The 26,858-nt window shown below is 28.9% G+C and overlaps 1 protein-coding gene across 2 annotated transcripts in view; it reads right to left on the bottom strand.

Moving 5' to 3' along the window:
* LOC107450057 (sushi, von Willebrand factor type A, EGF and pentraxin domain-containing protein 1) overlaps positions 1-18,264 on the bottom strand; it is a 130,083-nt gene extending 111,819 nt beyond the window's left edge. Inside the window, exon 1 of one of the 2 annotated variants that reach the window (XR_011636554.2) lies at positions 17,629-18,264. Coding sequence is in view for 1 of the 2 variants with exons in the window: in XM_043039731.3 (XP_042895665.2) it covers positions 17,629-18,165 (537 nt within the window). In the remaining variant the exon portion in view is untranslated. The remainder of the gene's footprint in view (positions 1-17,628) is intronic. The other variant, XM_043039731.3, reaches the window with a different exon arrangement.
* Between the last annotated feature and the right edge of the window lie 8,594 nt (positions 18,265-26,858).

Genomic DNA, 26,858 nt, shown 5'->3' with positions numbered 1-26,858 from the left:
AAGTACTTTACATTTTATTAATCCATACCAATTTTCATCGTATTTTTTAGGATTAAATATTTTGATTGGATGACCTTCTGGATAGTTATCAAAATAATTTACAGTAGGATATAAAGAACATACGTCAATATATCTGCCTTTTTCATTACTTTTCATTTCATATTTTAATTTGGTAGGTTCACATCTTCCACCATAAAAAGCATCTCTAGGATTTAAAGGTTCTATAAAATCTCTCTTCCATTCTTTTTTCATGTAATTTTTCATATCCTTATTATTATCAAAATCACACTCCCAGATATTTACCAATTCATAACCTGCTTCAATTATATTTTTATTGATCTTCTTAGTTTGTTTATATAAATCTTCCATGAGCAATTGATTAACTGTGTTTACTTTTGTTCTAGTGAAACATTTGGTACATCCATGCCAGAAACATCCATTAAATTGAAATACTGTATTTTTATAAAATCCATCTACCTTATAACATTTTTCACCTAATTGTAATTTTTTCTCTCCTCCATTCAAAGCATGGCGTATATTAATATTTTCCTTTTTTGATATGTAATCTAACCAAGCTATTGATTTTTTACTGTACTGATCTTTTTGAATGACAATTTCGTCAATAGCTATTGTGTTTTCTTTCAAGAATTTATCTCTGTAAATGGCCATACATAGACCAGCTAAAGTTACATATTTAAACGGATCTATATTCACAGTTACTAAGAATAATCTTCTTAATTCTAAACAACCTTTTCTTAAAATATCTACATCAGATCTACAGTATTTTATAAATTCCTTTTGGAAATCAAAAGTTTCATGTTTAATGGAATCATACCATTTATCAAATTTTTTCCTGTCTTCATCAACCATATAATTATATCCATAGTAATATTTATCTGGATATTTACCAATATAATTTTGATTCTTTTGTTTGTTGAATAAATGAGGAAAATAACCCTTGGCCAGTTCATTTAAACCAAATGTTTTAGGAAATTTCTTGAGTGCACACATTGTAAAATTAATAGAATCAATAAATCTTATATAGTAACCATAAGCATTCATATATGTTAGTTTATTTCCTTGGTAAATTGTAAATACTTTAATATGCTTTTTGAAACAATATTTAGCTAAAAATTGAAAATCAAATCCTTTTCCATAATGAGCTATAACTGTATATCCTTCGTGTTCCTCGCAAAATAACCATTCACAAAAATCGTTTTCATTTTTAAATTCTGTTTCATTTCCATCAAAATCATGACATATAACTAGATTCACTTCATGAATTCCTGTATCTTGCTTGGTTTCAACATCAAAAAATAAGTATTTTCCTGTTTTACATTTCTTACACCAATCTAATTTATTACATTTATTTTTTACACAATTATCTTCACATACACCTCCTTTACTGTTTTCATATTTCATGAAACACTCATGACCTTTCATAACCCATTTCCAACAATTATTACAACGATATTCACCACATATATGTTCTTCTGTTTTCCTTTCATTTCTATTAATATTTCTTTTACATTTTAGACATTTCCATAGTAATTTGCAAACAGTAAAACCTTCTGAATTTTTCTTGTTATGATTATCAAAACAGTTTTCTCCTAAGAATTTCCGATTACATTTTTTACAAAATATTTCCTCTCCTTCACAATCAGATTCTTTAATAAAACACCTATCACATTTTAAAGGGCATTTATGTTGATTTGAACGTTTATAACCCACTTTACAATAATTACAATAATTATTCTTACCTAAAAATCCTGTCATTGATGTAATGACATCGAAATGATTTCTATTCTTATATATAAAAATACATGTTGATTTATAATCACCATTATATATAATTTCATTACCATTTTCTCTACAAACTATATTGATCTGAATGTCTAAAAAATTTTCAAATATTTTAACTTCTTCTAAACTGCACACTTCTAGAGGAATTTTACATATATCATGTAATTTTATAGCTAATGTTTTTTGTAAAACACGACCTTTTTTAATATAAATTATCTCATTGCTTGATAATTTTTCAGTACATAATTTATCACTTAACAGTTCAGGATTTTGGATAGCTAAAGCTGTTACAATTGATCTAGCCAAACATATATTATCATCATTTTTTATTTGGCAAATACTTTTCTTTTTTGCTGGATCTGTTTCATAATACATTTTTAAAGCCTTGTGTCTACCACCTTGAGGTAATTCGATGACATTAAAATCAAATATACACTCTGTTATATCGAGTTCTTTATATTCAATTTGGTTAGATAATTTATCAATGTATTCATTAAAAGCAGTTTTAGTTGACATCATTTTATCATGAAAAGGTACATTTAATTTAGGATTATGTATAATTACATCTACTTTTCCTGTAATATTTCCAATAGCCCTTTTAAATATATTTCTTAAAATATTATAATATTGTTCAGGTAAAATTTTAGATCCTACCACTCTATATTGTTTTCTATAAACTTTATATTTTTCAATATATTGACCTCTGAATTCAATAATTTTATAATCTGGTTTAAAGAAATTTTTAAGATTTACCTCTACTTTTACCTTATCTTTTATTTTTTGAGGCCTATACAAAGCATTTAAATTAGTTTCAGTTATTATATTTTTTTCTACTTTTGGTATAAATTTACCATCTTTATATTTTAAATTATAAGAATCAAAAACTTTTTTTAATTCATTTCTATACTTAGGATATTTATTAAATAGTTTAGTTTTGTTTTCCATATAATAAGAAACATCCAATCCTAAATAATCTGATAAAATAGATTTATAATTTCCTGTACTTTTGATATAAGAAACTACTGATTCAATAATATTTGATTTCAATTTCTTATCAGTCAGGACAGGAATTTTAAATTTAGTTATCAATTCTCTTAGTTTTTTAATACTGAAAGTTGAGAGTACATTACTCAAGTGTTTGAACTCCTTTGTCATGTTACTCATTTATAAGGAAGAAAATTTATAAATACTTTTATAAAAAGGAGTTCATACGTTTTATATGAAAATTACTTCTAAAATGTCTTTGTTTATGTGAATAAGTATAATTTTTACCACAATCGCATTCATAATATATATATTTTCTTTTAAGATCACAATCTATACATCTTTTAAATAAATATTTTTTATATTTGTAAAATTCGTCAACTGATTTCAAAGTCTTACAATCGCAACAAAATTTATCTTCCATTTATTAAATGGAGTTTTTATAAATACTTTTCTGTCTCTTTAAGAAACGAATTCCAAATTTCATCATAAATGATTTGTTTTTTAGGACTACCTAACTTAATATTGTTAGAAATATTATAATATTCACATATCTTTTTCATAAAATATTTATAATTTATACTCTTTTTAAAATACATATAATCTAAAAATTTTAAAAACATTTCATCTGTTTCAACTGTAAAAACCAAGTTCAATTTTCTTTTTAACTTTTTAAAAAAACAAATTCTCGAATTGTATCTCTGTTTTAAAAAAATATCGAATTCCTTCGTATCATAAAAAAATTCATCTTCTTCTGAATCGTAACTTATTTTTTTATTCTTAATTTGTTCAAATATTTCTGTATAAACTGATTCCATTTATTTACATAAGATATTTACTGGTAAAATTTTATATTAATAATTAAAAAAATAACATATGAAATTAGAGATTATAAATAGATGTAGATAATAAGATTAATTTAATGTCAGTCTTTCTTTTATACTACTAGATGACACCACTGTTTCAAAGGAAATCAAAAAGTTTTACATTTTCTCTTGTTAAAATAATAAAAGCTCTTCTTCAGCTTCCTTCAGTCTGGGGCCCCGTAGCTCTGTGGTTAAGTCTAAGCTTAGCATCACGTAGATAGTTGGTTCGATCCCCAGAAGCTTTCGTGAGTAGCAGGAGTGTTATTTGCGTTAAGCGTCAATAGGGGGATCATTATAAAGCCATATAAAACATCCCACAGAGCGTCATCGAGGTGGGCGGAGACTTGTGGCTCCATGTCCTGGATGTTTTTATGTATTAATGTTGTTTGTATTGTTTATGTGTTAATGTATTGTTTATGTATTAATGTATTGTTTATGTATTAATTTATTGTTTATGTATTAATGTATTGTTTATGTGTTAATATTGTTTATGTATTAATAATGTATATGTAATGTTATAACAGTGTCGGCCACGTAGGCTGGGTTGGTGTACTGGGACTCTGGTTCCTGAATTCGTAAACAGCTGTAGGAATCGGAGTCTCAGTACATCAATCCGGTAGGCCATTTTGCCATTTTTTTCTAAATTAATTAATGATGTTTTAATTAAATAGTAAAAATTATTAGACTTAGTAGTAGACTCTTGTGATCAAATCCTAGTTCTAGAAAACGTCAGTTAAACTTTATGACATACTTAACTTTATAGCCCTATTATTTTTTAGATATAGATAATAAAATTATATTACAAAAAATGTTCTTAAATAAATGGAAGAATTTAATGACCTCAAACGATTTCCTGAAACATATAAATTAAATGAACTCGAGATAGGTAAATATAATTTAATATCACTGAGAAAAATAAATACAAAATACGGTGACTCTATTATAGCTAGATTAGAAGTAGACAATGATGAGAAAGATTTTTATCTCTCGAAATGTCATGGTGAATTATCTGATAAAGCTATAAGAAAAATTAATAGTGGAAAATATATTTTTGATTTTAAAGGTAAAAATAAATATTACGATTATGAATTACATGTAAAATAAAAAACGATATTTTCAATAAGGTTTTAATAAAATAAAAATTATTAATATAAAAATAAGAATTTTTAAATATGCTGATTTTCTTTAATATTTCATAAAAAATGTAAAATATAGGCCTATTTTAATTTTTTTTAATATAAAAATAGGAAATCAATAGTAGTATATGGAAAGGGCAAAAGTGTCCTCTAGCCCCCCCCATATACTACTGTTAATTCTGAGAGATTCTTTAAGTTTTTATTCTAAGAGTTTTTATTCTAAGAGTTTTTACTCTAACTGTATTCTATTGTTTTATTCAATGAAGAGGTGTTAAAAGAGAGGGCGGTTGGCACATTTTCTTTTCTTTCGTATTTGATAATATTAATAAATTCCAAAATTTTATTTTATTTTGTTGTGGCGCTAACTTTTTTTTGTAAACAAAGCAAAGCCGTGGTGGCTCAGGGGATAGAGTGTTCGTCTTCTAATGAGGTGAAGCGGGTTCGAATCCCACCAATGGCTGGTCGATTCGAATTCCGCACCCGGCTCGCACCGACCACAGAGCGGGCGTAAAATATCCCCAGTGGTAGACGGATCATGGGTTAGAGTTTCTGTGTCGTCTGGCTAACCGTAGGAGGTTTACGTGGTTTTCCTCTCCATATAATGCAAATGCGGGTTAGTTCCATCAAAAAGTCCTCCACGAAGGGAAATTTCTCTTATAACTTGATCCAGGAGTTCCCTTGTCTTCTGTATTGGGTTCAAAATTACAAGGCTACGGAGTTGAACACTAGTAGTCGTAAAATCAAAATTGGGTAGACTGTTAAACGACTGTTATAAAATAAAATATAAACAAAGCAGAAAAAAATTTGAAATCTTCTTTCAAAAAACATAAATTTAAAACTGAAATTTTGAATTACGAAAATTCTGATACAAGCATAAAAAATGAATGAAATTTTTGTATCATTTGATACCTAAGGAAATTGTCGTTTAGAAAAAATTTAGGCGAACAATTAACTTATTTTAACTATCATTTGGGTATCGTAATTAAAAATGGTTGTCGCATTTTCCCAATGTGTTGAAAACAAGATACATTTATTTAAAAAAAGCATGCCGTGTAATCACATTGGAGGATTCTTAATCAAAATACAAAGAGATTTGAATATTTTTAAAAATATGATAAACAAAACAACTAGACAGGGCAAACTTGAATAACATTTTATTTTTATTTTAACCCAAATTAACAGATCGAAAGTATCGATGGAGTTGATTTTCTTCTCCGATTAGTTGACTGTTTATTTTATTTAAATCCAATAAAAAAAATAACAAAATAGGAGCTGTTTAAAAAGATAAGTTTCCATGAACTTAACAAACTAGTTTTTGATTGAAATTTGAGTCAAATCTTATTTTTACATATAATTTTCCTGAATGCGAGAGTAATATAACTCATTTTTTTTAATAATAATTGTTACACAAATCTATTTTTCGAACTTTCAGATAAGATATTTTAAATATCGTAAATTATTTAAGTTTATATTCCATTTGGGAAGTGTTTCCCAAACTTATGACATTTGCGTACCCTTTCTAAATGTTTCGCGATGCTGTGTACCACCAATAAAAAATTAATGTATATTTTACTATAAAAAAATTGCACAAAAGTTAAAAATCATAGCTGGCTGTTGACACCACTAATTATTAATTGTTAACTCTGCAAAAAAAAGTCAATAGAGAAATACACAATCGTAAATTTTCATGGCTGGCTTTGTTTTTAAATATAAATTTTTGAAATTTTCATTTGTTGCAAGATATTTCGCATAAGAACGCGTACCCCCGCTGAACTGTTTCCGTACCCCTGGGGGTACGCGTACCACACTTTGTGAAAAACTGCACAAAATTCTACTCAACAATTGCTGCTACTAAATTAGAGATGCAACATACAAATATTTGGTATTTAACCACTTTTTATGAATCGAACATAGAACGTATAATTGTTCTTAAAATTTTAAAAATATTATCGTTAAATTTAATATGACATGCTCCCTAAAATAAAATAAAATTAAAATTAGCTAAATGATTAAAATTATGCCTTTCAGTTTCATTGTTATACATAATCACTGATTCAGTTTCAATAGAATTTAAGCAAACTAAATACAGAAAGAAATGAAAAAGCAAGATTAATTTCCTTGACCTTGGGGCTAAATATATTAACTTCTACTGAGAAAACTATTTTTAACATAAATAATTGGCAAAAAAGAAGTAATCAAATATCAAATTCATTTCAGTAGAAAAATAATTATATATATAGTATTTCAAATATTTTTTTTAACTCACAAATTACTACGATGGTAAAAGCAGATCTCACTTTCCGAGGTTGAAAACAGTGTTTCGCAATTCAAAATGGTGAGCTTTTCAGAATAGTGCCTTTAAGCGTTCATCTCTATGGGTTTATGATTTTTAAGTCCACCCAGAGGATAATGAAACATCGGATTTATATAACAAATCCTTAAAAGGTCTTATGAATACAGGAAACTATTATTATTTATTTACTGAACATTTATTTTGGAAATTTCAGAATGACTGTTTTTTGAGGGAGGGGGGTGTGGCTTCTGGTCAACTGGAATTATCTTCTCTCCCTTTTTATAGAAGAGAAAGGGAATTCTGTATGAGATTATCAATAGGATGGTCATCCTTGTTCCTTTTTTTATGAGAAAAAGAAGTCAGTGGTTTAAATGAAGCAATTATCCTTGCACCTATTTTATAGGGAGAGGGGCAGTACAGAGTGTTAAGATACTATCAATGTAAAAAAGGACATTTATTTATCTATTAGAAAGTTTTTCATCATTTCTAACTAAGACTAACAATTCGATCACTTCAGACGATTTTTTTTGAAAAAGTCATAAAAACTTAAAAAAAGAAAAAAAACTGCAGAAAGTTGTTTAAGTGATGATAAAAGTTAAAACTCATTCCACTTACTGTAACGGGTAGTCCACATTTCTCAACAAAAATTATGTCTTTCTTTTCCGCCGTAACGGGCTTACTACAATTCTTTTCCAAAAAACTCGGCTTATTTTAGTCAAATCTAAATCTGTTCTAAAAATATCGTCTGCTTCTTTACTTGATCTTGTTCTACTGCTCTTTATTATTGCTTAAGTTAGCCTTTGTTTATACTGACTATTTGGTATTTGACAAAGAGTCTTAAAGGAATGATCATCCGTGTACCGATGCCTGCACAATGATAAAATTGAAGTTACATAGTTTTTCATCGTCTATTATTAAGATAAAAAAATTACAGGCATGTGATGAAAATACCACTAAAACTTTATTGCTGCAAGCGAGAGAAATGCGAAAATGTATGTCAAATTTGTCTGCTTTTTTAAAAAAAACCGATATAATGAATACTCATAACTGAATGTAGTAAAGCAGCAAATCATTCTAAACTCTTTTGTGTTATTAGTTTTAAAATAGCAAAATGTTAAACTTGAACCGCGTTGGCTCAATGGTTAAAGGTATTGAATTGTCATTCTCAAGGTCTAGGGTTCGATTCTCTGGCTACTGTAATCCCACTTAGAGTCAGATCGATGGGTTCCAGCTTACTTGGGAAATAAAGGCGGCGTTGTGTGCCATGCCGCATTGACACAATCATACTGTTGGTCTTGAAATTATGAAGTTTTGAACTCCATGACCCCCTGACCCAAAACGGACTGTAGCGGGAATGTCTAACTTTTTTATACTTTTAACGTTATATTTATTTTTATTAGCTGGAGTTTTTATAACCCCATCAAGGTTTAAAACACCATTGACTTGTCTAAATGAGCGAAATGTCAAACATTGACCTAGTGGCTACATAAAGGTTACGAACAAGTTCAGTCATTTTTGTTTCTGGTTCAAAAATTTGCATTTTCTCTTTTAGTTACGTGGTTTTGTAATATATCTATGATAAAATTAAATATTAATAGTGTGAAATAAATGTAATAAATACTAAAAACATTCTTTTTTCGATAATACTATCATTCTTGAGGGGATCCCAAAACAGATTTTTCCAATCAAATTTTTTCCTCTAAAATTAATATTGAAACTCATTAAAAATAACAGAAAAGCAAAGATTATAGTAAGAAGATGACTTCAATTCGGTGAGTCAACTGTCAGATTGAGTAAAAGGTTGAGCAATGCTTTCAGTTGCTATATTTTTGCTTATAGTTGCTATATTCAGTTGCTATATTTTTCATATTTTTGATTGGTTTACATCAATGAAATACGAAAAAGTACGCAAAATATTGGACAAAGTAACGCATCTTTCGTGTTTTTTTCTCGACATCAAAATGCAATAAAACACCACTACAATATCTGGAAAATCCGTTCAAAGTAATACATAACATTCGTACTTGAAACCGTAATGCAGCCTTTAATTCGGTTATAAATTGACCCATGACGAATCATAGTACCGTGTAACGAAATTAGAATGATAATGTGGTTCATTTCACCTAATTAATGTTGATGCTAATTTTAGCCATGTTATAGTTTAACACGCTGGGAAAAATTCCGGCTCAAATCTTTAGGAGCATCATCAAATTTTCATTTTTTTTTGCGTGTAAAATCCATTTTTACCATAAAATAATATGCCGTAAATTCTACAGTAATATTTATTTAATTAGAGTGATTCAGGTATTTTGCGGTAATAATTACTGTAAAAATAACGGTATATCGGATTTTTTGTTCCATAACATTGTCCAGTAAATATGCGTACCAATTTCCTGAGAGCCATGACTTTTCATCGCGATTTGAACCGGAATTTTTTACAATGCATGTAAAAACCATTTTTAACCATAAAATAATATGACGGGAATTTTACAGTATTGATTTAATTAGAGTGATTCAGGTATTTTGCGGTAATAATTACTGTAAAAATAATGGTATATCGGATTTTTTGTTCCGTAACATTGTTCAGTAAATATGCGTACCAATTTCCTCAGTGCCAGGACTTTTCATCGTTATTTGATCCGGAACAATGCGCATTCTAAAATTTCCAATAGCGTAAATTTCTAGGAATTTTAGTGAAATTAACAAACTAAAATCATTTAGTGCAAACTATTTGATCATCAAAAACAATTTATTGATGGAAAAAAAATCAATAATATAAACATTTGAAATATTCTCTCAGAAATTTAAGAAATGCCTATTGTTGCAGAGTGACTCACAATCTTCACACGAAAATGAAGAAGTGTTAGATTACACTTAGATCACGAAGTATAAAAGAAAAGTTGCAAAACACCCTTTCTTTTATGCTCAATTTGAGTAGTAATGAGTTCAGTCGTATCAGTCGATGTTAATGTGAGAAACGTTGAAAAACTGTTACACAATTTCTTTAGTAATAAAAAGAGCGTTTAGGCTCATTTTTTAAAAAAATTTGAAACACAATTTGTATTTATTAGTATTATCATCATATAAATTACACTACTTGTATTATCAACATTTCCACGACAATGACAATGGATGTTGAACGATTTTATTATTATAATTTTTCACTTACAACTCTGAACTTAGCCCTTTATGAATAAAAAAATTCATTTCAATATTTTATAATTATTGGGGTACATACTTTATTTTATTTTATAAACCGTCGTTGAACAGCAGACCCAATTTTCGGTTTATGATTAAAAGTGTTCAGCTATGTAAGCTGGTAATTTTGAATCCAACACAGAGGACAAGGGAACTTCTGGATCAAGTAGTGGGAGAAATTTGCCTTCGTGGAGAACTTTCCGATAGAACTAACCCGCATTTGCGTTACATGGAGAGGAAAATCACAAAAACCTCCGATGCTTAATCTGACGACAAAGGGACTCTGACCCATGATCCGTTTACCACTGAGGATATTTTACGTCAGCACTATGGTCGGTGCTAGCCGGATGCGGAATTCGAATCGACCAGCCATTGCTGGAATTCGAACTATTGGGATATATCAGGGGTCTGTTTAGAAGAAATTTGGGTCCATTAACACACAAAATATCTTTTAATGCAAACGGACCCTTCACAAAATGATTTTTCTTTTAATCGGACCCTTTACGAATTTGTTTATTTTCGTTATTGTTTTGTTAATTGAATAAACCCTTCCCAGGGCAGAAAACAAGAAAGATGGATGTAAACGAATTAAGTCTTGTCTTCGCAGACGATTCTTCCATTATTCGTCCGAAATGAATATTCTGCGTTCAGCAGTATAGCTAAATACCAAATATTTTTATGTTGCATCTCTAATTTAGAAGCAGCAATTGCTGTTTATTTTTGAAAATTTAATTTTTTTAATTATAATTTTACAGTGCTGAGCATAATCTTGTATCTCTTTACAATTTAAAAACTGCTTGAAAAAGTTTTTTGCAATAACCCGACCCTATTTGCACAAATTCATAAAACCAGGATCCTGGTTGAAAAAATTTGAGTAATTTTTTTTCACAATTTCACAAAATCCGGACCTTTCACAAAATGTCTGGACAGACCTCTGTATATAGAAGTTATTACAGGTAATTAGACTATGTCAGTATCATTAAATAACATTTTTCTGAGGATAGAAGTCTCAAATTTGAACCATGTGCTCGTTATCAGGTAAAAAGAGTGTCTTAAAAAAAGTTTTACTTCGATATTTTGTAATTCTCTGGGTAATAAGGAGTAATTAGCCTAAAATTGGCAGTAATGCTAAATAAAAAGTTTTGACCAAGAAGGAAGTCTCAAATTTGAAACATGCATTTTTTAAAAGATTATAAGGAACTTTAAAGTTAAATTTTGATAATTTGTAACTACCAATATAATTATAGGTAATATCTAAAAATTGACAGTGATAACACGTTTTTACCAAAATGGAAAACTCAAATTTAGAACCTGTGTTTTTTTATGAGATAAATTGAAATATTAAGAAGGACTCATTTCGATATTTGAAATTATCTCGGTTTATCAGGGTGATTAGGGGGCAATTGGCCGAATTGGCAGTAGGGCTAAATAACGTTTTTACTAAGATAGAAGTTTTAAATTTAGACCATGCTTTCATTATCATATAAAATGAAAAACTAAAAAAGTTTCATTCCGATATTTCTTAATTATCAATGAAATTGAGCGTAATTAGCCTAAAATTGACAATAATGCTGAAAAAACATTCTTAACAAGAGGGAAGACTCAGTTTTAGATCAGATAAATAGAAAAACTTAAAAAATGTTCATTTCAATATTTAAAATTATCGGAATTTATCGGGAGTACTGGGGCGTAATTAACAGTTACGCTTAATAACGTTTTTGCCAAGATAGAAATCTCACATTTAAATTATGCATTCTTTATCAGATACAAAGAAAAACAATAAAATTTTTTTACAATATTTCTAAATTATTGAGGTGAATAGGAGGCAATTAGCAATTGACAGCAATGCTAAATAACAAGCCTTTACCGAGAAAGAAGTCCCAAATTTAAACAATTGAAATCTAAAAAACTAAACTAATAAAACTAAAAAGAGCTTTATTTCGATATTTTGTAACTGTTGTAACTGTAAACTAACAGTGGTGCCCAATCAACAGTTATGCTAAATTGCTAATTAACATGTTTCTACGAATTACATCCATCTGTTTGTAAAACACAGCCAATTCCCACTTATGTGCCTTTAAATCATGAAGAAGTGAATTCGTGCAGGTGGTCGACTATCCGGGGTCTGTTTAGAAGAAATTTGGGTCCGTTAACGGACTCCTTACAAAATATCTTATCATAAAAACGGACCCTTCACAAAATAATTTATCTTTTAATCGGTCCCTTCGCAAAATAATTTATCTTTTAATCGGACCCTTCACAATAGACACTCGATAGACATTTGCGTATTCAGGGGTCTGTTTAGAAGAAATTTGGGTCCGTTAACAATCTTCACAAAATATCTTTTCATAAAAACGGACCCTTCACAAAATATTTTAACTTAAAAACGGACCCTTCACAAAATGATTTTTCTTTTAATCGGACCCTTCACAAATTTGTTTATCTTCATTATTGTTTTGTTAATCGAATAAACCCTTTCCAGGGCAGAAAACAAGAAAGATGGATGTAAACGAATTAAGTTTTGTCTTTGGCAGACGATTCTTCCATTATTCATCCGAAATTAATATTCTGCGTTCAGCAGTATAGGCTAAATACCAAATATTTGTATGTTGCATCTCTAATTTAGAAGCAGCAATTGTTGTTTATTTTTTAAAATTTAATTTTTTTAATTATAATTTTACAGTGTTGAGCATAATCTTGCATGTCTTTACAATTTAAAAACTCCTTGAAAAAGCTTTTTTTTTGCAATAACGGACCCTATTTGCACAAATTCATAAAAGCGGACCCTGGTTAGAAGAATGTGAGTAATTTTTTCACAATTTCACGAAAAACGGACCTTTCACAAAATGTCTGGACAGACCCCTGGTATTATTGTAAATGGGCGGAAAAAATTGACTGATGCTGAGTGTTCAGCTATTATAGATATTTTCAACTATACTTCATATATTTCTACTGGTGATCGATGTGTATTGCTCTAATAATTTGTTAATCGTGTTTTTCTGCTTTAATTCTGAAGCTAAGTTTGATCTATATTTATATTTATCTACATTTATATTATGTACCTTAACCTCTTCGAAGTCAAAAAAAATTTATAAATTCCAAATGCAGTATTCTAAGAAAACATTTCTACTTCTAAAAACATCGCGTGTACATTCATTCTTATTGATATTAAACGATGTTTTATTTGTAAATAAATAATTGAGCAATATATTATTCATAATATTAATTGATAAAATATTATGTAAATAAAAATTAACTAATGTCAATATTTTAAAAAAATATTATAAATTTAAGAATTGTTTAACGTGTAACACATTAGAAGTGATACATAACTAAGTTGTATTATTTAAAATATGTCATTTGAAATTATTAAAAATGTGAGTGATTTTGTTTCCATTATTCGTCCGAAAAGAATATTCTGTGTTGTGCAGAATAGGCTAAATACCAAATATTTGTATGTTGCATCTCTAATTTAGTAGCAGCAATAGCTGTTTGTTTTTGAAAATTTAATTTTTATTTTACAGTGTTGAGAATAATCTTGTATCTATTTACAATTTAAAAACTCTTTGAAAAGGTTTTTTGCAATAACAGGACCCTATTTGCACAAATTCACAAAAGCGGACCCTGGTTGAAAGACTGTGACTTAACGCATATTTCATAATCACAAATGAGTAATTTTTTCACAATTTTACAAAAACAGGACCTTTCACAAAATGTCTGGACAGACCCCTGCATAAGTTTGTTACTAACCTTGTTAATAATCGAAAATTGCTTTTTAATTTTAAGATTTTTTCCGTGTTATCTAATTTCGTAGAAACTGATAAATGTGGACAAAATATTCAAAACTGAAATTAATCTATCTATCTATCTATCTATCTATCTAATCTATCTATCTATCTATCTATCTATCTATCTATCTATCTATCTATCTATCTATCTATCTATCTATCTATCTATCTATCTATCTATCTATCTATCTATCTATCTATCTATCTATCTATCTATCTATCTATCTATCTATCTATCTATCTATCTATCTATCTATCTATCTATCTATCTATCTATCTATCTATCTATCTATCTATCTATCTATCTATCTATCTATCTATCTATCTATCTATCTATCTATCTATCTATCTATCTATCTATCTATCTATCTATCTATCTATCTATCTATCTATCTATCTATCTATCTATCTATCTATCTATCTATCTATCTATCTATCTATCTATCTATCTATCTATCTATCTATCTATCTATCTATCTATCTATCTATCTATCTATCTATCTATCTATCTATCTATCTATCTATCTATCTATCTATCTATCTATCTATCTATCTATCTATCTATCTATCTATCTATCTATCTATCTATCTATCTATCTATCTATCTATCTATCTATCTATCTATCTATCTATCTATCTATCTATCTATCTATCTATCTATCTATCTATCTATCTATCTATCTATCTATCTATCTATCTATCTATCTATCTATCTATCTATCTATCTATCTATCTATCTATCTATCTATCTATCTATCTATCTATCTATCTATCTATCTATCTATCTATCTATCTATCTATCTATCTATCTATCTATCTATCTATCTATCTATCTATCTATCTATCTATCTATCTATCTATCTATCTATCTATCTATCTATCTATCTATCTATCTATCTATATATATATATATATATATATATATATATATATATATATATATATATTTCCGAATAGTTTTCTGAATACGTTGATAGGGTTAGCGATGAAAAGTAAAATAGTTGACAGGCCCAATTTCCTCAAAATCTATCTCTCACTTAGTTTTTTAATTGTGCGGCTGAGTTTGGCCTCGAGTATAGTAATAGTAAATTGATGAGATAGGATTAATTACATGATGGAATTGATAATTTTAATGCTATTAACTGTAAAAAACGAGTTTTGCTTAAACTAATATCGTAAAGCCACCAGGAAAAGCAAAAAAAAATTGTGTAAGTATTTCTTTTTCAATTTTGTGCATGACTGGAACAAAATAAATTAGCGTCTTTTTATTTTTTACACCTATGAAGAATATCAGAAATTTCTTGATATTTCTTAAATTATTCAAACTATTTTCAATGATATAAAATTATTTACATGGATAAATTATTTTATATTATTTATATTAATTTGCAAATTTTTTTTCTCGTTTTTTAAAATTATTTTCCATAATGCTGTATTCCTTTTCTTAATATATTAATAATTAAATATTTAAATATTGGATATTAACAGTGATGATTTTATATTAGCTAACGTAACTTTATTTATTTATTTTTAACTGCATCTTTTCATACTTAGGAAAAAAAAGATATAAGCCTAAGACTATCTGAGTTGTTAAAATTATCAGCTAAAGTATCAGTTAAACTTTCAAAAATGTTTTTGCAAAATAATTTATAGACATCAGATTTTATCAATCAACTGGTGAGTATCATGTTGATTTTCTTTTCAACTTAATTGATGTTAAAAAGCATTTAAACAATAAGCATTTCAATGGAAATATTTTTTTCATTCTTTCTCCAAACACTGTTTCGGCTACTCAAGTGAAATTTAGTAGAAAATTAATATGTATATAAGCGTACATCGCGAACCTGAAACATAGCATGTTTTTGTAAAAAAAAAGAAAGAAAAAAACAGAACAATATAGATTGGGGCACATTTGAGAAAAAATTGTCTGATTTAGACACTAGCTTGTAAACCACCAAACATAAAAACATTTTTTATCCTCTAACAATCAGATATGATTTAAATATCACAGAATTTAATAAAAAAGTTACAAAATTCGATAATTTTGTTCACAGTGTACATATAAGTCACTTTTGTGTGAAAATAAAATAAAAACAGTTCAAGCATAATCCAGTTTTAAGTGCCAAAGCTATACTTAAGCCACAACAGCCCGTTGTGGGCCTGGGGGTTCATGGAGGTTAAGGCTCCACAATTTCATGCAAAACGGCATGATTGCAGTCGCTTAATCATGCCCATATATAAATAAAGGAAAAATATTTTTTAAAGAAGAAGAATTCAAACTCCCAAAAACAACAAATTTATTATCAAAATTCTTGTAAAATTTTAAAAAACCGGAAAACAAAATAAAAAAACAGATATTATCTTATCTTCAGCTCATACTATTGTATCCGCAAATTATGGTGTTTTCTATTATTGTATTAATATAGCTAAAGAAAAATATATTATAACAATAGTATAAGCTGATTTTTTTTTTTGAAGAATTTTGATAATAAATTTGTTATTTTTGGTAGTTTTTCTTCTTCTTCCTGTAAAAAATGTTTTTCTTTTCTTTGTATTTTTATTGTATTATACGGATTCCACGTGTTTGCAGTTTATGTGTAGTGAATTAAACTTATCGATTTTCTTTGTTAATTTCTCTTTTCTCTTATTACAAATATTTCGAACATTCACCAGACTAAATGAAAGTTGACATTAACAGGAGAAATTAGTCATTTTTTATTTTGAAGGTAACAGTGAGAAAAAATTATATTTAACAAATCAGGGGTCTGTTATGAAAAAATTTGATTGACCCTTCTTAATATATCCTTTCATGAAACCTTAACAAAATAATTTATCTTTTAATCGGACCCTTCACAAATTTGTTTATCTTCATTATTGTTTTGTTAATCGAGTAAACTCTTCCCGGGGAAAAAAAAAAGAAAGACGGTTCGAAACGAACTAAGTTTTCCCAGTTTTCTAAGTTTAAATTCCTAATGTAGTAATCTAAGAAAATATTTCTACTTTTACAAACATCGTGGCCGCATTCTTATTAATATTAAATCGCGTTTTATTTTTTTGTAACTAAATAAAAATTCATTTCTGGCAATTTTCAAAATAAAATATTATAAATTTAAGAATTGTTTAAGTTTACTTAATGCGTAACACCTTAAAAGAGACTTTGTTTCCATGGTTTGTCTGAAATGAATATTCTGTGTTGAGCAGTATAGGCTAAATACCAAATATTTGTATGTTGCATCTCTAATTTAGTAGCAGCAATTGCTGAGCAGAATCTTGTATCTATTTACAATTTAAAAACTTCTTAAAAAGGTTTTTCGAAATTTTTGCAATAACAGGACCCTTTTTGCACAATTTCACAAAAATGGGACCCTGGTTGAAAGAATGTGACTCAACGCTTATTTTATATTCATAAATTATGAATAGTTTTTTCACAATTTTACAAAAACAAAACCTTTTACAAAATGTCTGGACAGATCCCTGCAAATATTTTGATATTGACCAAAGCAACTATTTGAATGTTGACATTCACAATAATACATGCATAGATAAAATTGAATAAATACCTGAGCTTGGAGAACGGCTCCGAGAGTGTAAGTTCCTCCACCTTGATAAGTAATAGTCGGTAATTGTTCCTCAAATAAAGCACACTTATGATTATTTACATCCGCCTCGCTCACGTGGTCAATATGTTTGACAACCCGATTTTTAGAACTGAAAGTGATCACTGACACCCGCGTGGCATTGTACTCCACTGTGAAATCAGCCAACAGTTTTTTCACAAATTTCAGTTCATTGAAGAAATTCTCGGCACCCACAGACGCCGAACTGTCAATAAGGAACACTAATTCCAGCTCCTTGTTTTGCGTCTTCCGCAAAGCCTCCACCTGTTTCTTTAGAACAGAGCCCAGGACATCAACTTTCGATTTCTCGATTTGGTTGGGAAGTTTGTCGCGAGAAGTCTTCGAGCTCACTTTGACTCCGCGGTTAAAGAAATCCTCGTAATTTTTGGGTCCCGATTTGTAGTCGATACCCTGGCAAATACAGGTGAGGCTGATGGCGAGGATGAGCCAGGAAGGGATGGATGAATTGGAGAGAAGCATCACCTCATCCTATGGGACGACATCCGAAGAAAAGAGAGATGCTCTTTTTCTTATTTACAAGTTCTCGTTTCATCCGAGGGACGAAAAAGAGTGAAATGAAAGAAGGAAAAGTCGCCGGCTCTCTTCCTAACTTCGTTTCCATCAAACAGAGGGCGCTGCTTTCACGTAATAAATAGGATGGGTTATTTTACTTTTCAATTGAGCCGTTTTCTTACCTGCATTTACTTTTGAGATAAAAAAAAATTACTTTTTTTGGAGAAAAAAAATGTAGGACTCTATTTGAGTGAAGACAAAGCAAAAAAATTTTATAAGCTCTAATATTAAATATTTGTTTACTTATTTTCAATACTATGAAAACTGTTAATTAACTAAATTTATTAAAATTTATCCCGAACGTTTAAAAATTTTTTTTATTGTAATCTGACTTTCGAAACTATGTCTTTTTAAGAGGAAAAAAAAAGCAATTCAAGTCATTTCAAGCTTGTTTCTTTATTTTTATTTATTGATTTATTATTATTATTTTTTACATAATCTGGAATTCCTATTTACTATAATCAACACTTAAAAGAGGAAAAGTAATCGTAAATGTAAGTTTAAACTTATGGGGTTAGTTGTTTATCTTTCTGGTTAGCAACAACTTCAGTTTTAGTTAATTTACATTAATTCAGTTTAATTGCTGTAAATTTTCAGTTTTAAAAATTAATCGGATTTAATGGGGGAACAGCCAGTAAGGGAACCGCATTATAGTTAAGAAAGAAACATTGCTATGTAATCAAAATAACGAACGGCAAAAACGAAACCGTCTAATGCTTATTTTTCATATGATCCCATAAAAATCAAATTTCATTCGGTAAACTGAGGATAATTCCAAAGATATATATTTCTCGCCTAAAATTATGAAGTCGCTGCGAACCTAGGGACAACGGTGTCCCTTTTATGCAAAATTTTTTTAAAGCTATAATTTTATGCAAAAACATATTTGACTATATATATTAACTATATAATTAAAATATATTTAACTGTCTACTATAAATAACAGCCTAATAGTTACTAAAAAATACCTGTTAGATTATCGGAATTATATTACTGCTAAAATATTAAATAAAAACAAAAGTAGTTTGAAAATAGTTTTTTTGTTCATATTTAAAAAATTATCAATAATTAATTTTGTTAATTAAGTATATTTTAATGGTGAATAACTGTTTCTCTTAGATCTAAATAACTGCGAATTTGAAAGATTATTGTTTGGAAGAAAGTCGTATTTGGAAGATTTCACCGAAAGACACTGGTGTTTTATGCTGTATTTCATAATCATCAATTATTAAAATGCTAAATACAATATTTTCAACTTTTTTTACCTAAATTAATACAAAATAATTAAAAAAAGCATGAAATTTTCCTTAAATAAAGATTCTGCGTCAAATGGTTATCAACATGGATTTAATCCGATTTGTATTAATAGCTCCCCATAAAAGGATTATCTCAACGTCTTTCAAAATTTTCAATGCAACATTTTACCCCTGAACCCTTATTGAATGTGACTCACTGATTTGCCACGAATAATGTTTTTAAAATCGATTCAGGATTAGAAGTTCAAGGCTGATTGTGACACAAAAATTCTGACATAAAACAAAAGAAGTTATTAACATAAATAATAATAAATAAAAAAACTTCCGTATTTAAATCAGATTACTTATAACAAGCGTAACTTAACCGTCCATGATTATTAACGAATGAGATATTTGGCGCCATGAAAAAAGAATCGTTTTCTTTTCATTCAAAAAGAAGTTATGTTCATTAGAAAGATGGGCGTCAGCGAATATGATTGCGTCCTTCTTAACGATCGCTTCATTTATCTCTGTTTTAAACGGTATTTATAGAATTCTCTAGGTAACTGCAGACGAGAAAAGATGTCATTTTATTAGCTAAATAAATTCTAAAAAGAACAGATAGGTAATTGACGAGAGTCTTGTAATCTTTTCTAATATTCTTCTTCGAAGATTTAATGAGTCTACAAAATACAAGGTCTTAGAGTTATTTAAATCTCCAATTATTTTTCTCTTTCAACTAGAGTAAGATAAATTAAAGAAACATGCCTGTCATATTCTATCATATGCTCATGAAAATGCTTTTTGAAATATTCTAGTTTTCACAAAGTTGGTAACCTTTTTATGCATGCTAATTTTTTAAAAATGATTTCTTTTATTTCTTTGGTTTGAAGAAGAAAAAAATCACACTCTTTTCAAAGTGAAATTTTTTGGCTATTTTAAAAGAAATTTTATTTATTTACTTATTTATTTATTACCCATTGGCCAAATGGATCCTTGTTTGGATTTCATGGCGTCCTCACTTTTCAACTACAATAATCAAGAGTAATAATAAGCAGTACGCATGCGTTGCTATGGCGACCGCAACTGTTTGATAATTTTTTTTAGAATTCTTTTTTTAACTTTTAATTTTGTTATGCATTAAGTTGGTGATTTTATTTTTGAGATATGGGGCCAGAGAGATCCCATAAATACTTCTACAGTTGTGAACAAAAGAGAATTTAATCATTTGAACGATATTTTTGTCTTTATTGTTTTAATTAAGAATTAGAAATTCTAACCTACAGTTCAAACTGGATCGTTTTCAGTACTAATTCAGGTGAATATCACAAATAAAGAGGTTCTAAACTGATTGACACGGTCCCAAAAGTTAGAGTTGAAGAAAGATAAAAAGATGCCAAGATCGAAACTTACCGAGGCTGAAAAAACCAAAGCCAAAGAGCGTAGACGGGAATACATTAAGCATTACACACAAACGGAAAAACGAAAGGATTCCGTTCGCAAACGCAAGCATGAAGCCCGTCCCTCACCAAAGTACCAAAGTGGTTGAGAAAATTGAACCCTACCGAAGAGTGACTCTCCGAACCCCTTTCATGCAAATACGAAGAATTGGTTGTTGATCACCTGTTAAGGATAAAAGGATCCATTGTCAACGTACCCAATAAATTGCACAAGACTGTAAACTGTCTTCCACGCAATATAAATGATTAATTCACTATTCATGTAAAATTGGAAAAAAAAGCATAGTTTTCAAATCATATTTCATAAAAGTACCAATGTACCAATCCGAAAATGTTAATATTGATCTCGATTGGCTGTTCAATGTCTATTCAGTCATCAAAAGAATTTACACAGAATGTGTCTGATTTGCATTTAAATATGTCTGCGAAATTGTGCACCGAGCAATTCAGGATTAACAGTTAAAGATGTCCAAGATGAAAACACAATAAAGTTTCCCTTCCAAAAAAAGTTAGACAACAACCAATTTGCCAATGGGTAACCTGTGATCGCATTGAGGCGATCACAATTTTCTTCATTTTGTAGAGAATCGTATTTTTATTTTATTTTATTTTTTCCAAAAATTGATGCAATGTCCTTTGTTTAGAAATTACCGATTAATATAATACTTGCATTTTGTTATGCGTATTTTAATTTTTTGTGTTAAAACTTAAAAGTCTCGTACTTTGATAATTTACGTAAAAAATAAAAAAATTCAAATCTGGGATATTACGGAGAGTTTTTAAATGCAGTTTGGCGGTAAAAATTAAGCACAACTTCATTTCGTAAAATTCCGCTAAAACTATAAAAAAAAGTTTTTAAAAATTCTTTTTCAATGTTACACACAATAATTAAAACCATATTTTTAAAAAATGCTCTGAGGTTTAAAGAAGAAAGGTTTAGCCCCTTTACTCACAAGTCGCAATAGTTTGATAATTTTTGCATCAATTTTAAATGTCATAAATCAATAGAAAATTATTTAACATTGTAAATAAAACTTTTTTCTGCTTTAATCAACAAAGTAAAGAAAATCTGCAAAATTTAAGAACAGACTACAAAATAACAAAAACATCAAAATCTAAATGTAAGAATCCAAGAAAAATAGTATTCTCACATTTGTGTTTTGTTTTTCAAATTATTAGCTTAATGTAAGGAAGGAATTAAAATTCGTTTCCTTAGCAGCATTTTTCTAAGCTCTTGCGCTTTTATTTGAGGCAAAGCTATATTATCTTGCCGAAAATAACTTTGCTTTTTTAAAAGTTACTCAACTTCTTTTTTAAAAATATGGTTAATTTACCGAAACTTTTAGTCTTAGATGAAAAATAAATAAATTATTAAATAAATTCTTAATTTATTTTGAATAATTAAATAAATTAATTCAAAATAAATTAAGAAATTCGAGTTTTTGCAAATTTTTTGTTTGAGTCCAGATAATACAGCGTTAAAATAACTTTTCGATCACAAACACATTTTATTTTCACAAAACTGTGGGGGGTTTTCTTATTGACGTTTTGCGCCATTTTCAGAATTGAGATCGTTTTGAGATAGGCATAGAGATCGTTAGAATTGAGATAGGCATAGAGATCGGTAGAATTGAGATAGGCATAGAGATCGCTAGAGATTGGCTAAACTTGACCTAACAGTCAGGATAGAATATGAAAATTTTTTGGACTGTTTATCTTTGAAATATTGCGATATTTTATAAAGAGTCATGGCTGCCCAGGATAGAGAGCTGACCTCCCAATAGATAATCCAGGTTCGAATTCCAGCAATGGCTGTTCAATATGAATTCGGCACCCGGATCGCACCAACCATAGTACTGAAGTAAAATATCTCAGTGGTATATAGATCAGGGGGCTTGTCTTCTGGATTGGGTTCAAAATTACAAGGCTACGGAGTCGAACACTACTTGTCGTAAACCCAAAATTGCGTCGGCTGTTTAAAGACGGTTATAATATGTGGCTGCATAATGTCGCGAGCTTACCGTTGGACTGTTAAGGCACTGTGAATTAATATTAGGGGTGATTGTGTGTTGTAAGCGATGGAATCTTATACCATCACACCAGCAGTAGAAGCAGGGTGCTGCTGTATTGTGTAGACAGGATTGAGGTGTTCATCACGGGGCATTCCACATTTGTACAAGAAGTAAATGGTGTTAATACGTTGAGAAGAAGGAAGAAAAAAAAAACTCCAATATTATTTTTGACGCCAATGATAATTATTTTTGTCAATAGTTAGTAATTGAAGTAAAAAAGAAACTGTGAACTAAAAAGCAAAATTAATGGATAAATGGTATTAATTCGCTTAAGAGAGTGTAAAAAAATCAGCAAATTATTAGTGCCGTAAATGATGTTTAATTAATTTTGATAATAGGTACTCATTGAGTTTAAAAAAAAAAGCTATGTAAAAAAAAGCAAAATTAATGAAGAAATGGTACTAATTCGCTTAAGAGAACATAAAAGAATCGACAAAGTATCATTGGCGACAATGATGCGTGATTAATTTTGGTAACAGGTATTCATTGAAATAAGAAAAAAATTAAGCTGTGTATTAAAAAGCAAAATTAATAGAAAAATGGTACTATTTCGTTTAAGAGAGCATAAAAAATTGGCAAATGATTCTTGCCGTCTATAATGCTTACTTAATTTTGGTTATAAGTACTCATTGATATAAAAAAAAAAAAAGCTATATTAAAAATTTGCTTTGGGGGGACTGTAAAAAGTCGCCATACTGTTATTGAAACCAGTGATGCTTACTTTCGGCAATAGACTCTTCAAGCGTTATAGTAATTGGTGCAGTTTTAATAAGTACCAAAGTACTAAGTACAAGTACTCTAAGTATATGTACATAGTATTTTATGAGTAAATTTGGTGTCTATTTAAGCTGCACCAATACTATGCATTTTTATGATAAATACCACGCGTAAACAGTTTTTTAAGACACCTCGGAGAGCTAAGTATAAAGTTGATTGAAAATAAAATTAACCCTCGATGGGCTTTTGGTCTAAAAGTCTTTCTGATTGGGCAATGCCATGCTTTCAAAAGTGAGTCGGAGCTCTTCTCTATCTATTATAGCTTTTCAAATAAAAAATTCTTTTCAAATAAAAAAAGAAATTCTTCAAATAGAAAAGAATTTCAAATGAAAATAACGCTCGAATGACATTCACATATAACTAATTTAAATTTTCATTAAAATAGAATTAAAATTCGTTAGCATGGACTAATTGAAACAGATTTAGATGGAAAGGAAACATTTGCCTCTAAATTGCTTCTGTATCAGATTTCAGGCAGTCAAACTGCGGTTATTATTTTATTTAGCGGCGAGCTTTTAAAAAAACAGCTTTAATATGTGTGATTCCACAAGAACTTTTTTTTTTCAATTGATGTAATCACATTCCGCATGCACTTTGTCCGCGACCCCCTAACACCGAGAGCAGTGAAGTCTGAGGACAAACGAATTAATTTCTTAATTTGTTCCTAAAACACCCATGCTTTGCACAACAGGCAGCAGCCATTATTTTCTTTAAAGGTCATTATGTTGACCTGTAACCCCCGCAACATAAAAAGAGTAATAATAATAATCGAGATTGGAGACACACATCGTAGCATGTCGGTTTCCTTTTTGCACTTTGTTATCGTTGACGTTTGGAACAAAATTAATTAAATGGAAGTTTTGGCGACGAATTCCCTGCGGTGTTGTTATATTTTTTACTGCAAGCGGAATTGGGATTTACATTAAAAGAAAATATCAACCAGAAAGATTTTATTTGTTGTTTCAAATTTATTTCATTCCCCCCTGTAATATATTACTTTAATTGTTGAAGTTACATTTGCTTTTTTTTTTCTTATGAAAAATAATCTAAAGCTTGCTTTTACTGGTAAGGTTTAGGTAATATTATTTTGATTATTTACAACAGTGTTTCTCAAACTTATGACTTTTGTGTACCCTTTCTAAATTGCTCGTAACGCTGTGTACCACTAATAAAAAAAAAGAATGTATTTTTTAGTATAACAAATTACACAAAATTTGACAATCACAACTAGCTGTTGACACCACTAATTATTAACTGTAAACTCTACAAAAAATAGCCAATAGAAAAATACGTAATTGTAAATTTTCATGGCTAGCCTAGCTTGGTTTTTAAATAAAAGTTTTTGAAATTTTCGTCTGTTGCAAGATGTTTCGCATAAGAACGCGTACCCCCGCCGAACTGTTCCCGTACCCCTGGGAGGTACGCGTACCACAGCTTAGGAAATACTGATTTACACGATATTTCATGGCATTTTATCAACTTAGAGTTGAAGTTATTTATTAATTTAAATTTTCAATTGCATACTATAAGTTCCTTTCTTTCTTTTTTATCTTTTTGGAATTAAATCAGTGTGTTTTCTTTTGTTAGTAAACACGGGTCCCACCGTCCCAAGAACTTTTTTTTCCAGCTTACCTTTAATACATAACACAGTTTACATTTGGAGCAGTTTAGTTGAGTCCGGCTGTTGTGCCAGTAAATTGAAATAAAAAAGGGAGTTTTTTTATTTCAATTCTATTAATAGACTAGGTAATCAACTGCTGATCAATAAGAAAAAGTATAAAACACTTTTCAAAAATACAAAACATCGCATTTATTTTTCACAAAAGTTTCAACCTTCCAAACACGCAATATAATTTTCAAACGCTCGTAAAAATGTATCTGTGATACAATTATGACAAAAATAAATAGATAAATAAAAATAAAAGACATTTTGATTGTAAATGAAAATAAATGATATTTTAAAAATAGTTTTTAAATCCACGCTTTTAAAACATGTATAAATGTTTTGAAAAATATTGAAAAGAAACGGACTATATTTCGGATCTTTAAAGATAGAAAAACAAACGCCTCTGTAACAAGGGTGAAGGTTTTGATAAACGTTGCATTGTAGCACGAGACATGTATTTAGTGAAGATGGAAAAATAAACGTTCTCGAAACTTTTTTAAAACAACGCTTTAAAACAAATTAATTTTTATTTTACGTTTATATAGCTATTTTTTCTAAGTAAACTTGTTTCGAATTATTTTATTTTAAAAAAATATTGATTTTTTTCATTTTTGCATTTAAAAAGAAACAATAAATCTTTCTTCAAAAATACTTCTATCGCAGTGTTTTTAAGTATTTATTATAAAAGTACATCTTTAGTTTTGAAGGAGTGCATAAATCTACTTAGACAATTATCTAGAAATTAAAAAAAATTGTTTGATGGAATACAGTAATATTAAGCATGATTAGAAAATTTTTTCGTGATTTATATGTACTATGAACAGGGTGAAACTAATGCATTCGAAGTAATTTCGAAATAATTGTAATGAGTTAATTTGTTGTTCATATTATCCAACAGTGGCGGATCAAGCGGGGGAGGGGGTCATAGGGATCAAGAAAAAAAATAATTTTTTTATTTTATTGCCCCCCCCCCAAAAAAAAAAAATCATTTTTTTAATAGTTTACAAACGAAACTCAAGACAAAAGAAATACAAGAGCAAACTCAAAATCAAGAACGATTAAATGGATTCGCATTATTAAACATTCATCGAGAAATTGATTTGGATGTTGAAAAAAATCATTGACAGATTTGCCAAAGTTTCTAAGAAACGCATTACATTTATTATTTAAAGATTTTGAATACTTGAAATATTTATGTACTGTTCTATTGTTCATTATGAAAAAAATAAATGCGAAGACTAGCATTAAAAACCCCAGTTTTTTTTTCAAAAGAAATATTAAAAAAAAAAATTAAAAAAAATTTATAAAAAAAAATTAATTGTGTGGGGAGGGGTTTGAGTCTACGAACCCCCCGCCACCAGGAAAAATTTCTTGATCCGCCCCTGTCAGC

The sequence above is a fragment of the Parasteatoda tepidariorum genome, chromosome 1 (assembly GCF_982258835.1).
Source record: "Parasteatoda tepidariorum strain Cologne lab strain chromosome 1, Ptep-v5.0, whole genome shotgun sequence".
Classification (NCBI taxonomy): Eukaryota; Metazoa; Arthropoda; class Arachnida; order Araneae; family Theridiidae; genus Parasteatoda; species Parasteatoda tepidariorum.
The sequence above is the reverse complement of the archived record's forward strand: the minus strand, read 5'-3'. Positions and strand labels throughout refer to the sequence as shown.